Below are 14106 nucleotides of genomic sequence, written 5' to 3' on the forward strand. Positions count from 1 at the left end.
CAAATGAGATACAGGAGCTGAGACAACTAATGCTGAATATACGAACAGAAATGGAAAACCTCTTCAAAAACGAAATCGATAAATTGAGGGAGGACATGAAGAAGACATGGGCTGAACAAAAAGAAGAAATAGAAAAACTGAAAAAACAAATCACAGAACTTAAGGAAGTGAAGGATAAAGTAGAAAAGATGGAAAAAACAATGGATACCTACAATGATAGATTTAAAGAGACAGAAGATAGAATTAGTGATTTGGAGGATGGAACATCTGAATTCCAAAATGAAACAGAAACTATAGGGAAAAGAATGGAAAAACTTGAACAGGGAATCAGGGAACTGAAGGACAATATGAAGTGCACAAATATACATGTTGTGGGTGTCCCAGAAGGAGAAGAGAAGGGAAAAGGAGGAGAAAAACTAATGGAAGAAATTATCACTGAAAATTTCCCAACTCTTATGAAAGACCTAACATTACAGATCCAAGAAGTGCAGCGCACCCCAAAGAGAATAGACCCAAATAGGCGCTCTCCAAGACACTTACTAGTTAGAATGTCAGAGGTCAAAGAGAAAGAGAGGATCTTGAAAGCAGCAAGAGAAAAACAATCCATCACATACAAGGGAAACCCAATAAGGCTATGTGTAGATTTCTCAGCAGAAACCATGGAAGCTAGAAGACAGTGGGATGATATATTTAAATTACTAAAAGAGAAAAACTGCGAACCAAAACTCCTATATCCAGCAAAATTGTCCTTCAAAAATGAGGGAGAAATTAAAACATTTTCAGACAAAAAGTCATGGAGAGAATTTGTGACCATGAGACCAGCTCTGCAAGAAATACTAAAGGGAGCACTAGAGTCAGATACGAAAAGACAGAAGAGAGAGGTATGGAGAAGAGTGTAGAAAGAAGGAAAATCAGATATGATGTACATAATACAAAAGACAAAATGGTAGAGGAAAATATTATCCAGAGAGTAATAACATTAAATGTTAATGGACTGAATTCCCCAATCAAAAGACATAGATTGGCAGAATGGATTAAAAAACAGGATCCTTCTATATGCTGTCTACAGGAAACACATCTTAGACCCAAAGATAAACATAGGTTGAAAGTGAAAGGTTGGGAAAAGATATTTCATGCAAATAACAACCAGAAAAGAGCAGGAGTAGCTATACTAACATCCAAAAAATTAGACTTCAAATGTAAAACAGTTAAAAGAGACAAAGAAGGACACTATCTACTAATAAAAGGAAAAATTAAACAAGAACACATAACAATCATAAATATTTATGCACCGAACCGGAATGCCCCTAATTACGTGAGGAATACACTGCAAACACTGAAAAGGGAAATAGACACATATACCATAATAGTTGGAGACTTCAATTCACCACTCTCATCAATGGACAGAACATCGAGACAGAGGATCAATAAAGAAATAGAGAATCTGAATATTACTATAAATGAGCTAGACTTAACAGACATTTATAGGACATTACATCCCACAACAGCAGGATACACCTTTTTCTCAAGTGCTCATGGATCATTCTCAAAGATAGACCATATGCTGGGTCACAAAGCAAGTCTTAACAAATTTAAAAAGATTGAAATCATACAAAACACTTTCTCAGATCATAAAGGAATGTAGTTGGAAATCAATAATAGGCGGAGTGCCAGAAAATTCACAAATACATGGAGGCTCTTAAACAACGAGTGGGTCAAAGAAGAAATTGCAAGAGAAATTAGTAAATACCTCGAGGCGAATGAAAATGAAAACACAACATATCAAAACTTATGGGACGCAGCAAAGGCAATGCTAAGAGGGAAATTTATTGCCCTAAATGCCTATATCAGAAAAGAAGAAAAGACAAAAATGCAGGAGTTAACTGTCCACTTGGAAGAACTGGAGAAAGAACAGCAAACTAATCCCAAAGCAAGCAAAAGGAAAGAAATAACAAAGATTAGAGCAGAAATAAATGAAATTGAAAACATGAAAACAATAGAGAAAATCAATAAGACCAGAAGTTGGTTCTATGAGAAAATCAATAAGATTGATGGGCCCTTAGCAAGATTGACAAAAAGAAGAAGAGAGAGGATGCAAATAAATAAGATCAGAAATGGAAGAGGAGACATAACTACTGACCTCACAGAAATAAAGGAGGTAATAACAGGATACTATGAACAACTTTACGCTAATAAATACAACAATTTAGATGAAATGGACGGGTTCCTGGAAAGACATGAACAACCAACTTTGACTCAAGAAGAAATAGATGACCTCAACAAACCAATCACAAGTAAAGAAATTGAATTAGTCATTCAAAAGCTTCCTAAAAAGAAAACTCCAGGACCAGACGGCTTCACATGTGAATTCTATCAAACATTCCAGAAAGAATTAGTACCAACTCTCCTCAAACTCTTCAAAAAAATCGAAGTGGAGGGAAAACTACCTAATTCATTCTATGAAGCCAACATCACCCTCATACCAAAACCAGGCAAAGATATTACAAAAAAAGAAAACTACAGACCAATCTCTCTAATGAATATAGATGCAAAAATCCTCAACAAAATTCTAGCAAATCGTATCCAACAACACATTAAAAGAATTATACATCATGACCAAGTACGATTCATCCCAGGTACGCAAGGATGTTTCAACACAAGAAAATCAATTAATGTAATACACCATATCAACAAATCAAAGCAGAAAAATCATATGATCATCTCAATTGATGCAGAGAAGGCATTTGACAAGATTCAACATCCTTTCCTGTTGAAAACACTTCAAAAGATAGGAATACAAGGGAACTTCCTTAAAATGATAGAGGGAATATATGAAAAACCCACAGCTAATATCATCCTCAATGGGGAAAAATTGAAAACTTTCCCCCTAAGATCAGGAACAAGACAAGGATGTCCATTATCACCACTATTATTCAACACTGTGTTGGCGGTTCTAGCCAGAGCAATTAGACAAGAAAAAGAAATACAAGGCATCAAAATTGGAAAGGAAGAAGTAAAACTATCACTGTTTGCAGACGATATGATACTATACATCGAAAACCCGGAAAAATCCACAACAAAACTATTAGAGCTAATAAATGAGTACAGTAAAGTAGCAGGTTACAAGATCAACATTCAAAAATCTGTAGCATTTCTATACACTAGTAATGAACAAGCTGAGGGGGAAATCAAGAAATGAATCCCATTTACAATTGCAACTAAAAGAATAAAATACCTAGGAATAAATTTAACTAAAGAGAAAAAAAACTATATAAAGAAAACTACAAAAAACTGTTAAAAGAAATCACAGAAGACCTAAATAGATGGAAGGGCATACCGTGTTCATGGATTGGAAGACTAAATATAGTTAAGATGTCAATCCTACCTAAATTGATTTGCAGATTCAATGCAATACCAATCAAAATCCCAACAACTTATTTTTCAGAAATAGAAAAACCAATAAGCAAATTTATCTGGAAGGGCAGGGTGCCCCGAATTGCTAAAAGTATCTTGAGGAAAAAAAACGAAGCTGGAGGTCTCACGCTGCCGGACTTTAAGGCATATTATGAAGCCACAGTGGTCAAAACAGCATGGTATTGGCATAAAGATACACATATCGACCAATGGAATCGAATAGAGTGCTCAGATATAGACCCTCTCATCTATGGACATATGATTTTTGATAAGGCAGTCATGCCAACTCACCTGGGACAGAACAGTCTCTTCAATAAATGGTGCCTAGAGAACTGGATAGCCATATGCAAAAGAATGAAAGAAGACCCGTATCTCACACCTTATACAAAAGTTAACTCAAAATGGATCAAAGATCTAAACATTAGGTCTAAGACCATAAAACAGTTAGAGGAAAATGTAGGGAGATATCTTATGAATCTTACATCTGGAGGCGGGTTTATGGACCTTAAACCTAAAGCAAGAGCACTGAAGAAGGAAATAAATAAATGGGAACTCCTCAAAATTAAACACTTTTGTGCATCAAAGAACTTCATCAAGAAAGTAGAAAGACAGCCTACACAATGGGAGACAATATTTGGAAATGACATATCAGATAAAGGTCTAGTATCCAGAATTTATAAAGAGATTGTCCAACTCAACAACAAAAAGACAGCCAACCCAATTACAACATGGGAAAAAGACTTGAACAGACACCTCTCAGAAGAGGAAATACACATGAAGAGATGCTCCATGTCCCTAGCCATTAGAGAAATGCAAATCAAAACCACAATGAGATATCATCTCACACCCACCAGAATGGCCATTATCAACAAAACAGAAAATGACAAGTGCTGGAGAGGATGCGGAGAAAGAGGCACACTTATCCACTGTTGGTGGGAATGTCAAATGGTGCAACCACTGTGGAAGGCAGTTTGGCGGTTCCTCAAAAAGTTGAATATAGAATTGCCATATGACCCAGCAATACCATTGCTAGGTATCTACTCAAAGGACTTAAGGGCAAAGACACAAACGGACATTTGCACACCAATGTTTATAGCAGCGTTATTTACAATTGCAAAGAAACAGCCAAAATGTCCATCAACAGACGAGTGGCTAAACAAACTGTGGTATATACATACGATGGAATATTATGCAGCTTTAAGACAGAATAAACTTATGAAGCATGTAATAACATGGATGGACCTAGAGAATATTATGCTGAGTGAGTCCAGCCAAAAACTAAAGGACAAATACTGTATGGTCCCACTGATGTGAACCGACATTCGAGAATAAACTTGGAATATGTCATTGGTAACAGAGTTCAGCAGGAGTTAGAAACAGGGTAAGATAATGGGTAATTGGAGCTGATGGAATACAGACTGTGCAATAGGACTAGATACAAAAATGGACAGCACAATAATACCTAATTGTAAAGTAATCATGTTAAAATACTGAACGAAGCTGCATCCGAGCGATAGGTTCTTGTTTTGTTTTGTTTTGTTTGTTTTGTTCTTCTTATTATTACTTTTATTTTTTTTCTCTATATTAACATTCTACTTTTTCTGTTATACTGCTAGTTCTTCTAAACCGATGCAAATGTACTAAGAAACGATGATCATGCATCTATGTGATGATGTTAAGAATTACTGATTGCATATGTAGAATGGTATGATGTCTAAAAAAAAAAAAAAAAAATGGTCAGCACAATACTGCCTAACTGTAATGTAATTATGTTGGAACACTGAATGAAGCTGCATCTGATCTATAGTTTTTTTTTGTTTTTTTTTTCTTTCTCTTATATATTTTTGTACTTTTTATTTTTATTTGTGTTTTCTCTGTGTTATCACTTTATTTCTTTTTCTGTTGTCATGCTATTTCTTTCTCTAAATCGATGCATATGTACTGAGAAATGATGACCATACACCTACGTGATGATATTAAGAATTACTGATTGCATATGTAGAATGGATTGATTTCTAATGTTGTGTTAGTTAATTTTTTTTAATTAATAAAAAAAAACAACACTGAATGAAGCTGCATCTGAGCTATAGGTTTTTTTTTGTCTGTCTGTTTGTTTGTCTTTTTTTTTCTTTTTCCTTTTCTTTTTTTTTTACTATTATTATTATTTTTATTTTTTTCTCTATATTAACATTCTATATCTTTTTCTGTTGTTTTGCTAGTTCTTTTCCTAAATTGATGCAAATGTACTAAGAAATGATGATCATGCATCTATGTGATGATATAAGGATTACTGATTGCATATGTAGAATGGAATGATTTCTAAATGTTGGGTTAATTTCTTTTTTTTTCTTTAATTAATAAAAAAAAAAAAGAGAAAGAGAGAGAAAAAAAATAGTTCCATTCCCCTATCCCATATTATCAACAACACCTTCCAACATGAAAATGTTACACTGAGCACAGCTCAAATACCCCTAAAGAGTGGGAGAAAGATCAAAGTTGATGATGGAGTTATACAGAGATTTAATTCTGTATAAATCAGTTATACTGATTTAACAAATTAGTATGACTGCTGAATCATTATATTGATATTTCTTTTAGGCTCCAGTATCTCAGAACAGCTAGATGTAAAAACCTAAAATTGTGGAATTGTAATCCATACCAAATTCTGAAATATGTTCTACAACTAACTATTGTGATGTGCTTTGAAATTCATTGCTTGTTTGTATATAGGTTACTTTTCACAAAAAAGAAAAGGTCTACTGTGATGATAAATGCACAGCTATATGATGATATTGTGAACCACTGATTGTAATTTGGATGATTACATGGCATGTGAATATAGAATATACAGCAATAAAAATAAATAAAAATTCAGTTCAACATATTTTTTGAGCTTTAGGGGAAAGCAAAGCTGAAAAAACAACAATCTGGAATGTTCAATTTCTATATAGAAAACTAGTGTGCGTCCCACCAAGTTCAGGAGGTGGTAAACCCCTAGTCATTGGAAAATGTTTTGGAGGCTGGGCAGCTTAAAAAATTGACAGCTAACCCTCAAGATATATGGCTACAATATAGTGCAGTTTGAAAAGTACACACACAAAAAGAGGTATGGGGGTTATTAGTCAGGGTTCTCTAGAGAAATAGAACCAACAGGAGATATCTGTAAATATGAGATTTATAAAGTTGTCTTACACAGCCATGGGTATGGAAGAGTCCAAAACCCACAGGACAGGCTGTGAAGCTGGCAGCTCCAATGAAAGGTCTGGAGGAACTGCACAGAAGAGGCTCCCTGGCTGAATAGGAAGTGAAAAATCTCTTCTTCCTTAAAAGTCTTCAATTGATTGGATTATTTCATTTGTGGGAGGCATGCCCTCAGTTGATGGTAGATGTAATCAGTCACAGCTGCAATTGACTGATGATTTAATAAACCAGTCTTCTGATTTATCAATCAGCCATGAAATACTCTTGCAACAATGGTTAGTTAGGCCAGTGCTTTCCTGACCAGACAACTGGGCATCATTACCAGGCCTACTTGCTACCAAAACCTAACCATCCAAAATAAAAAAACAAAAACAAAACATAACCATCAGTGGGGGGAAAGATTCATTCATTACTTTAGGTTGGTGTGATGAGGGATAATCACATTACATTTTATGAAGCTCTAGAAAAATGGATAGATTTCGAATAGCAGGAATTGGGAAAGGGAAACAACTGCGTCACAATACTGAGATGTAAAACATTGTTATATACAATAAACAAATTTGGAGGAAGTATAAGGTCATGAAGAGGAAATAGTGGGAACATGTTGAAAAGATTGGGGGCAGGCCATGGTGGCTCATCAAGCAGAGCTCTTACCTGCCATGCCTTGAGACCTGAGTTCAATTCCCGGTGCCTGCCCATGCGGAAAAAAAAAGTAGATTGGGCCCAGTGATAAGAAAGTACAAGGAGAAAAATAGAAAAAGGCCAGATAATGAGAAGCTTTGAATGTCCATATAAACTTTTTGAACTTTATTCCAAACACCGTGAAGAGCAATTGAAAACTTTTGACCAATACAAGAGCTGTGCTTTTCCTACTAATATTGTATTCGTTTTTTGTTAATGCATATCATTACCACAAAGTTAGTGGCTTAAAACAACACACATTCATTGTCTCACAATTTCTTTTGATACAGTTGACACACAGTTTAGCTGGGTCCTCTGCTCATGATCTCACAGGGCTGCATTCAAGGTATCAGTCAGTCTGCATTTTCATCTGGAGGCCTGACTAGGAAAGAATTTGATTCCAAAACCATTCAGGATCATTCACTTCTATGCAGCTGTATAATTAAGAGCCCGGCTTCTTGTGGCTGTCAGCTGGAAGTTGTCCTCAGGTTCTAGAGGCTTCTCACAGTTTCGTGCAGTGCCAGTTTGAATCTTTGGTAGACTCCAGAAAAGCCATGTCCTTTAATCCTCATTCAATATTGCTGGCTGGGAGCATTTTGTGTTCCCATGGAGATGCGACCCATACATTTGTGGGTGGTAACTTTTGATCAAATAGCTTTCATGGAGTTATTACTCCATCCATTAATCCTTTAAAAGAGGAAACATTTTGGAGAGTCCCTTTTAAGAGCCACGAGAAACCCACAGCAGAGCCACGCAGAGCCACGAAGCTCAGAGTTGACACTGCCAGACACCTTTGGAAATGAGTAAGGAATATATCCCCAGGGGAGCTTCATGAGACAAGAAGCCCAGAGAGCAAGTTAGCAGACACCACTATGTTCATCACGTGCCTTTCAATCAAGAGAGAAACTCTGAACTTCATCAACCTTTCTTGAGTGAAGGTAATCTTCTTGTTGGTGCCTTAATTTGCACATTTTTATAGCCTTGCTTTAATTGGGGCAGTTCCCAATTAAAGCAAAGCTATACACTTCTTGGTGTCCAACCATCACCCAAACTATTTTCCCAAATCTGTAACTTTAGCCTATTCTTTTTCTTTAGCTCCAGACGCATCCTTCATCTACTGTGCACCTTATGCGGATGTCCTACAGGCATTACAATTCAGTAAAAAGAGCCACAAGATGGAAATATTTGAATCGTCCTAGATTTTCCCTGTCATCTCACTAAATCTGCTCAATTGGTCTCTAAACACTGCAGCATTTATCTTGTTTTTCAAATATATCCTTCCTCTTCATTTTCACTGCAGCTGCTCTTGTAATTTTGTTCCTAGAGTACCAAAGTAGCTGCCTAAACTGGTCTCCCGGCCTTCCATCCTCTTCACTACTACCTCACAAGTTTTCCTAAGACATTTGAATTACCAAAATCAAAAGTACACTGAAATGATTCCTCCACTGCCTAAAGGTTAAAATCCCAAATTGCTTAACTATTATTCCTGATCTGACCTTTATCTTCCTCTACAATCATCTCTTAAGCTAAATCCAAAAGCAAATCATTTAATTTGTCACTTAGCTTAGTATTTTAGCAGTGAGCACTGTGGTGTACTTGAATACCGGCTTCATTTCCTGCAAGGTGTGTGACTTTGGGGAAATTATTCTACCCATGAAATAATAGAACCTACTTCATAGGGTTTTTTGAAATGATTAAATGAGCGAATATATAATCAATGTAAAATCTTATTATGTATTATAATTGACATAAAATATAATTAATACCATATTTAAGGCACATAATGTGTTAAACATTAGCTAAACCATGCACTTGCACCCGCTGGTGGTTCCTTTGCCTCGGAGTCATCTGTCACCATTTGGCTCAGCCCTGCTTTTCTTTCAGGATTCACTTTCGGAGTCACATTCGGCAAGTTGCCGTACCCCACCCTCCCATTCCATTTGATTCCACTGTTTCTTGTGCAAACTATTTCGTGTGTCTGTCATTAGTCTATGGGCTTCCTGAAGGGATGATGTCTTCATCTTTTTGTGCACAACTTAAAGACAGATGTGTACAGTGTTTACTGAATGACCGACCGCATGGAGAGAATCCTTATGTTATGAGCTCCATTAACAAAATACTCCTAAATCTGTTCCGTCTAATCTGTGGTGACTGCCTCGAATAGGACTATCCACAAAGTACTTCCCAGGGGGCGCTTAAGGCCTTAGGCTGCAAGTATGAACGCCGAAAAAAAAAAATCCCATTTTCCCAAACCAAGTACCCTCTCAAGCAAACCCCTAGGGTCTGGGAAATGCGAAAAAAACAAGAATTTTGCAAAGCATTCTAGGCGGACACTTATAACCTGCATGCGTCTGCGCTTACGTCGCAACAGGGAGCGTAATATTCTTCAGTCGAGGGTGGGGCCACGGTTCGTGTTTTAGGATTGGGCGGTGGGGGCAAAACGGGCGACGAGGAAATGACGCTAGTATGCGAAAGCGCCGGCGCCGCGCCGCGCGGGGGCTGCTGGGAACCGCACGCCTTCCCTCGTTTCTCTCCTCCCCGCTTCCCGTCCCCGCCCCCCCCCGGCCGCTCGGCTCTCTGGCGTGACTCGGCATTGAGATCCCGGGGAAAAGACGTCGCGGTCGCCACCTCCTTTTTCCACAGCTTGGCCTTCCTGGGTCTTCCTTAATTTTGAATCCGGCGGTGTCGCGGCCCTCTGCCGAGGTCTGTGAGGATGGTGGGAGTGAAGCCGGTCGGGAGCGACCCGGATTTCCAGCCCGAGCTGAGCGGCGCGGGCTCCAGACTCACCGTGGTCAAGTTCACCATGAGAGGGTGAGGCCGGGCCCGAACCGTACGGGTCTCCTTGTCATTGCTTTGCGGTCGCGGCTCCGCTCGTCTCTTGCTCCAGATTATTCTGTATTGGCTGCAGCCCCACGCTGCTGCCAGGGTTAGGCCTCACTTCTCGGTTGAACCCCGGATTCGTTCAAAGGAGGATTTCCAGACCGGCACGGAGGCCTAGCAGGCCGCCTTCCCCAGCCCTGGAACCCCAAGTCTATGGTAGTCTTTCTCGTCGCCCCTACTTGGTCCTGTCCCATTCTTTCCGGGGAGACAGCTGTCATTTGCATATTAGAAACTTCAAAAGCTTAATTTACTGACCACTTTGATTCTCTTCACCACCTGCATTTTTGTAAAGCTTTTGGTAAGAGTCAGTGGGGCGTTCAGCCAATCTGCGTCGTGGTTAGTCTTTACGCTTAATTAATGCATTTAAAATGAAGCTTATGTTGGATTAGGATCCTAATTTTAATTTTCTTAATGTTTTTGTTCATCGTTTGGCTGGTAACTTTGAGGCTTAGGATCGCTATATATGCAATGGCATCTTTTTTATTGTGAAAAATAGCATATATACAAAAGCAATAAATTTCAAAGCAGTCTGCAACAATTAGTTATACAACACATTTCAGAGTTTGTATGGGTTACAGTTCCACAATTTTAGTTTTTTCCTTCTGGCTGCTCCAAGACGCTGGAATCATACTCATTTGTTAAATCCTGTCTTCTGTTATAACTCCTCCTTCTCCTTTGATCTTTCTCCCAATCTTTAGGGGTATTTTTCATGTTGAAATGGGCTGTCAATAACAATGGATGGGTGATGGAACTGGTTGATGTTCTGGAGAGTCTGGACCCTCTGAGTTCCAGAACTTATCTGGCCTAGGAACCTATCTGGAGGTTGTAAGTTTCTACAAAGTAATCATAGTGCATGAAACTTTTGTAGAATCTCAGATGGCGCCCTGGGTGTTCTCTAGGGTTGACCAGAGTTGTTTTGGTTGGAGTTTGGCAAACCATGGTAAATAGCAATATCTGGCTGAAACTTGCATGAGAGAAGGCTCCAGAGTAGCCTGTTGACTCTTTTTGAATGCTGTTGGCCACTGATACCTTGTTTTGTTACAATTCTTTTCCCCCCTTTTCTTCAGGAAGGTTTTGTAGATCTCATGAGAGTCATATCCTATGTTGCCAGGGAGACTTTCACTACTGGATGTCATGTCCCGCTTAGGGATTTTACTTGCAAAGGTGGGCTTAGAGAACAGAGGCCACATCTGAGCAGCAAAAGAGGCCTTCTGGAACTAACTCTTTGGGCAGAATTATAGGTACGTTTAGCTTCTCTGCTTCAGAAATAAGCTTCACAAGAGCAAGCCTCAAGATTAAGGGCATGGCCTATTAACTTGTGAGTCCTTAATGTTTAAGAGGGTATCAGGGGTTTCCCCGGCGATAAAGTTTAATAGTTCCATATTTTTTCTTCCATCACTCAAGGGACTTCGTCAGTGCTTTTTAATTATCTGCTCAACATATTCTGGGTTGTATCCAGCAATTGTATCTTATTACACAAATTATAGAAGAGAGATTTCTGGTATAGATAGGTGGTCAGATGTCCGGGTTTGACCAGATTCAGTGTTTGACTTGACTTAAGAGGACAGGGATCTTGAAAGATGTTAACTGCTTGGTAATTCTCAACATAATTTACAGGTTGCAGAGCTGGTGGACCTTCCATATTGCTTGTGTAATGTTCCTGTATGAGAGTGACATGTTGGAATTACATATTTAGAACTAAGATTTCAGCCAAGTGTGTGTATTTACAGATCTCTTTTTCCACTGTGTTAGGGCCTAGTTAGGAGAATTAGAAGACTCCGCTTATTTATCTTGACACCCTGGTATTATTTACACTAACTTGGGGAAATCTCTTTACAGGTATCATTAACAACAGTTCATTTTTAGTACTAGCAAAGGCCCTTGGGAAAAATCTAGTCCCTTATTGTTTTATACAGGTAAATCAGGTGACTTGTTCATGATCCCAGTTAATTGAAATTTAAATTTACTCTTGAAAGTTGATAATGTTAACGAAGAAAAACATCTTTTTTAAAATAAGCAGTAACTTCATTTGACTGATTATAGTGTGAACATTTGCTACTGTGTATATTAGCTCCTCTACCTTCCATGACTTCTTTTGACTTTTGAAGTTCCAACGTATGCTGGCTAATTAAAATTAAATAGAGGATGTAGATAAGGTTAGCTTTTGAAACAGTTATTTGCAAGGTAACCATTATTTTAGTAGTCTTGGTCAGCTGTGAGGAGTGTTTCCTTAATATCATTAGCTCATACATGATTGGTCAGTTGACAGATGGTTTCAGTATAATGTAGCAGTATTTTTGGAGGGACTTTTCCTAAGTAGTGAAGAGCAGAAATAGAAATAAAACCCTCAGTAGGAAGCAGAAAAGCCCTCAGTCACACAGGTGGAGACCAAATTAATAAAATTAAACATGAGCTCCTGTACTCACACTTCTTTCCCAGAGGTTATTCTCAGCATTGCAGCCTCCTAACCTGATGTCAGCCTCACTGGCTCAGAGCTTCACATCCATCAACATTATCACAGCACCTGTAAGCTGGCATTTTTACTGTTTTATTTTTGTCCGTTTTAAATATCCTCTGAGGCGGCCTCCAAAGTTGAGCCACCTGCCTGATTGTCCCAAATTATTACCTTAGTACTACTTACTGTTTTTCGTAGTGATCTGGACAAAGTTGCATAGGTTTCAAGTGGTTTGCCTCAACCTTATTTTTCACATAAGTCCTCTTGTTTTGAGTCCATGCTTTTGCAGAAAGTGGTTTTCAGGAATGTAAATACCTGTGGTTCGTTTGTAACATCTGTGAAAGTACAGTAAGCATTACATTCTCTACTTTCACCTTTTAAACTATAATTGGTCCTTGGCGTAAGATGTGTCATACTTTTAAAGCATTTTTCAATTGATTGACATTTGGATTGTCTCTAATTTTTTTACTATTGTAAACATGTTGTAGTGAACTTTATACATATTATTGTGAAATTGAGTAGGTGTTAAAATAGGTTAGACTTTTGGAAGTGACATTGTTGGGTTATGTTCATTTAAAATTGATAGTTAATGACCAAATGGCCCTCCCCAAAGGAGGTGCAATTTATACTATCATCGCTAATGTTTAAGACTTAATAGATAGAAGTATTTTGCTAAACTAAACCTGTAGATTTAGTTTATTGTAAATGTTTGTCTTTTTAGTTGTGTCTTTGAGCCTATTTGAAATTGTTAGATCCAAAAATCTACTTTCAGAAGGAAGTTTAATATTTAAGAACTTAATGGTAATTTTCTTAGCTTTTCAGGATGGCTCTGGATGAAATGCTGATTAAAATGTTAAGAATGATGCAGGAGACCTGGCTTCAATTCCTGGACCATCCACCCCCCCCCCCAAAAAAAAAAAAGTTAAGAATGGAGGGACAGTCCTAAGTTCTTTGAGGTTAAAATGTTCTCATTTTGTGCTTTAAGGATTTGCTTTTTCTTGCCGTATCCTCCCTGCTAAATCCAAGATTTTGCTCATTTTATGTGAAATTCTGATGAGATAAACATACATAGTGCACAATCATAGATTTACAGTTTAATGACTTTTCTCAAACTGAGCACACGTGTTTAATCAGCTTCCAGATAAAAACCAGAACATTACTAGCATTCAGAAGTCTTCCTTATGCCTCACTCCTGTCACTTTCTCTCACAAGGGCAATCATTATTCTGATTTATAATGTCATTTATTAATTTTTCCTGTGTTTGAATTTTATATAAATGGAATCATATAGTGTACTCTTGTAGTTGATTTCTTTTCCTAAATGTTATTTATGAGATTCATCCATGTTTTTGCGTATTTATATCAATCATTCTAATTGTTGTATACATTGTATGGATAACCACGATTCATTTACCCTTTTTGCTGTTGATAGGAATTTGTGTAATTGTCATTTTTTGGCTGTTGGAAATATTGCTG

General features: G+C 37.7%; 1 protein-coding gene across 1 annotated transcript in view; it reads left to right on the plus strand.

Annotated features, from left to right (window-relative positions):
• Positions 1–9831: 9831 nt before the first annotated feature.
• The window catches only part of TXNL1 (thioredoxin like 1), a 55799-nt gene continuing 51524 nt past the window's right edge, over positions 9832–14106 (plus strand). Inside the window, exon 1 of the mRNA XM_077135382.1 lies at positions 9832–10107. Within this exon, the coding sequence (XP_076991497.1) occupies positions 10010–10107 (98 nt within the window). The 5' untranslated portion in view covers positions 9832–10009. The remainder of the gene's footprint in view (positions 10108–14106) is intronic.

The sequence above is a fragment of the Tamandua tetradactyla genome, chromosome 18, assembly GCF_023851605.1.
Source record: "Tamandua tetradactyla isolate mTamTet1 chromosome 18, mTamTet1.pri, whole genome shotgun sequence".
Lineage (NCBI taxonomy): Eukaryota > Metazoa > Chordata > Mammalia > Pilosa > Myrmecophagidae > Tamandua > Tamandua tetradactyla.